Source organism: Aplysia californica, unplaced genomic scaffold (genome assembly GCF_000002075.1).
Source record: "Aplysia californica isolate F4 #8 unplaced genomic scaffold, AplCal3.0 scaffold00028, whole genome shotgun sequence".
Classification (NCBI taxonomy): Eukaryota; Metazoa; Mollusca; class Gastropoda; order Aplysiida; family Aplysiidae; genus Aplysia; species Aplysia californica.
The window spans coordinates 212,185-213,347 of record NW_004797298.1 but is presented as its reverse complement, the minus strand read 5'-3'; the positions used below and the strand labels follow the sequence as shown (position 1 = coordinate 213,347).

At 37.7% G+C, this 1,163-nt stretch overlaps 1 protein-coding gene across 1 annotated transcript in view; it reads right to left on the bottom strand.

The window, feature by feature from the left end:
* LOC101849589 (serine/threonine-protein kinase 32B) overlaps nt 1-1,163 on the bottom strand; it is a gene marked incomplete in the record, with an annotated part of 139,296 nt that overhangs the window by 10,427 nt on the left and 127,706 nt on the right. The window contains 1 exon segment of the mRNA XM_013090527.2: nt 114-239. Within this exon segment, the coding sequence (XP_012945981.1) occupies nt 114-239 (126 nt within the window).

Below are 1,163 nucleotides of genomic sequence, written 5' to 3'. Positions count from 1 at the left end.
ATATATATATATTATCTTCATCAAATATTTCTTGAACAAACTATTTGTGAAAGAATAAACACACTAACTCAAATCTACCGTTAGTGTTAGGATAAAATAATGAGCAGACTTACGGAAGGCACGAACAATGGCTTGATGGCTTTGACCTTGACTTTCTCAAAGTCGACAGCGGCCATGGCAGAGTGGTTCTGCACTGTATGAGCGCTCTGCATACGTTGTTTAGGATCAACGTGCAACAACTGGGATGGTAACGCATGCAGGAGGCGTTGTCGTTTTGTTCAAGGTGAGTAGTCACATTGGGGAGGGGGTGATGGAGAGTGTATAGAAGGATAAAATTGTCATAATACCCAGGAACTAAATCACATTCACATTTGTCTATGAAACACTACCGGTAAGGAATTATGTATACACATTAAAAAACTTTTTTTTTCGGGGAGGGGGGGGAGGTGTTTTGCTTGTTTGTTTGTTTTTATTATTGTTCTTTTTGAGAAGATAGAAGAACATTTAAGCCCCGTTCCAGAACACGGGTGTACTTCATTAGTCCAAGGAGGTAGGCTTACACCTTAATTTTCAATTAGGCCCTGACATCTGCATTGGAAACTGAAAAAAGTCGTTATTTTTTTTCTCAACTACTAAAGCAGATTAGAGGTACCCTGAGGTCAACGTGGAAAAAAAGCAAACCCAAAGAATGCTACTTATGATATAGGTATATATCTAGTGGCCTATTTTTTTTAAAAACTTCTTACACGCTAATGGGTGATTGGTTGCGAAAACACGTATATTATTATTATCATTGTTTGGTTGTTGTGAAATGACCCCTTAATCATGTACTGCTCTAAACTTACATCCTGCTAGAAGCCTGTGGATTGTGTTTTATTTGTTGCAGTTTTATTAAGCCTCAGTGGGGAGGTAGACACACACTTTTGCAGTCATAAATATATGGCAGATGGTTGGTGATATCTCTCTAACTTGCATACATTGACACAGTTTTGCTGAAAGTAAGGGGCCAATACACAGTCAGAATTAATTAATCGTAACAAATGAAAAATGCTGAAAAGGCACAATATAAACCATTAAATGAAATATCATTTGGTTGTATATTACTTGCAATGTACTTGCATGTGCATCAGGACGTGTGTGTGTGTGTGTGTGTGTGTGTGTGT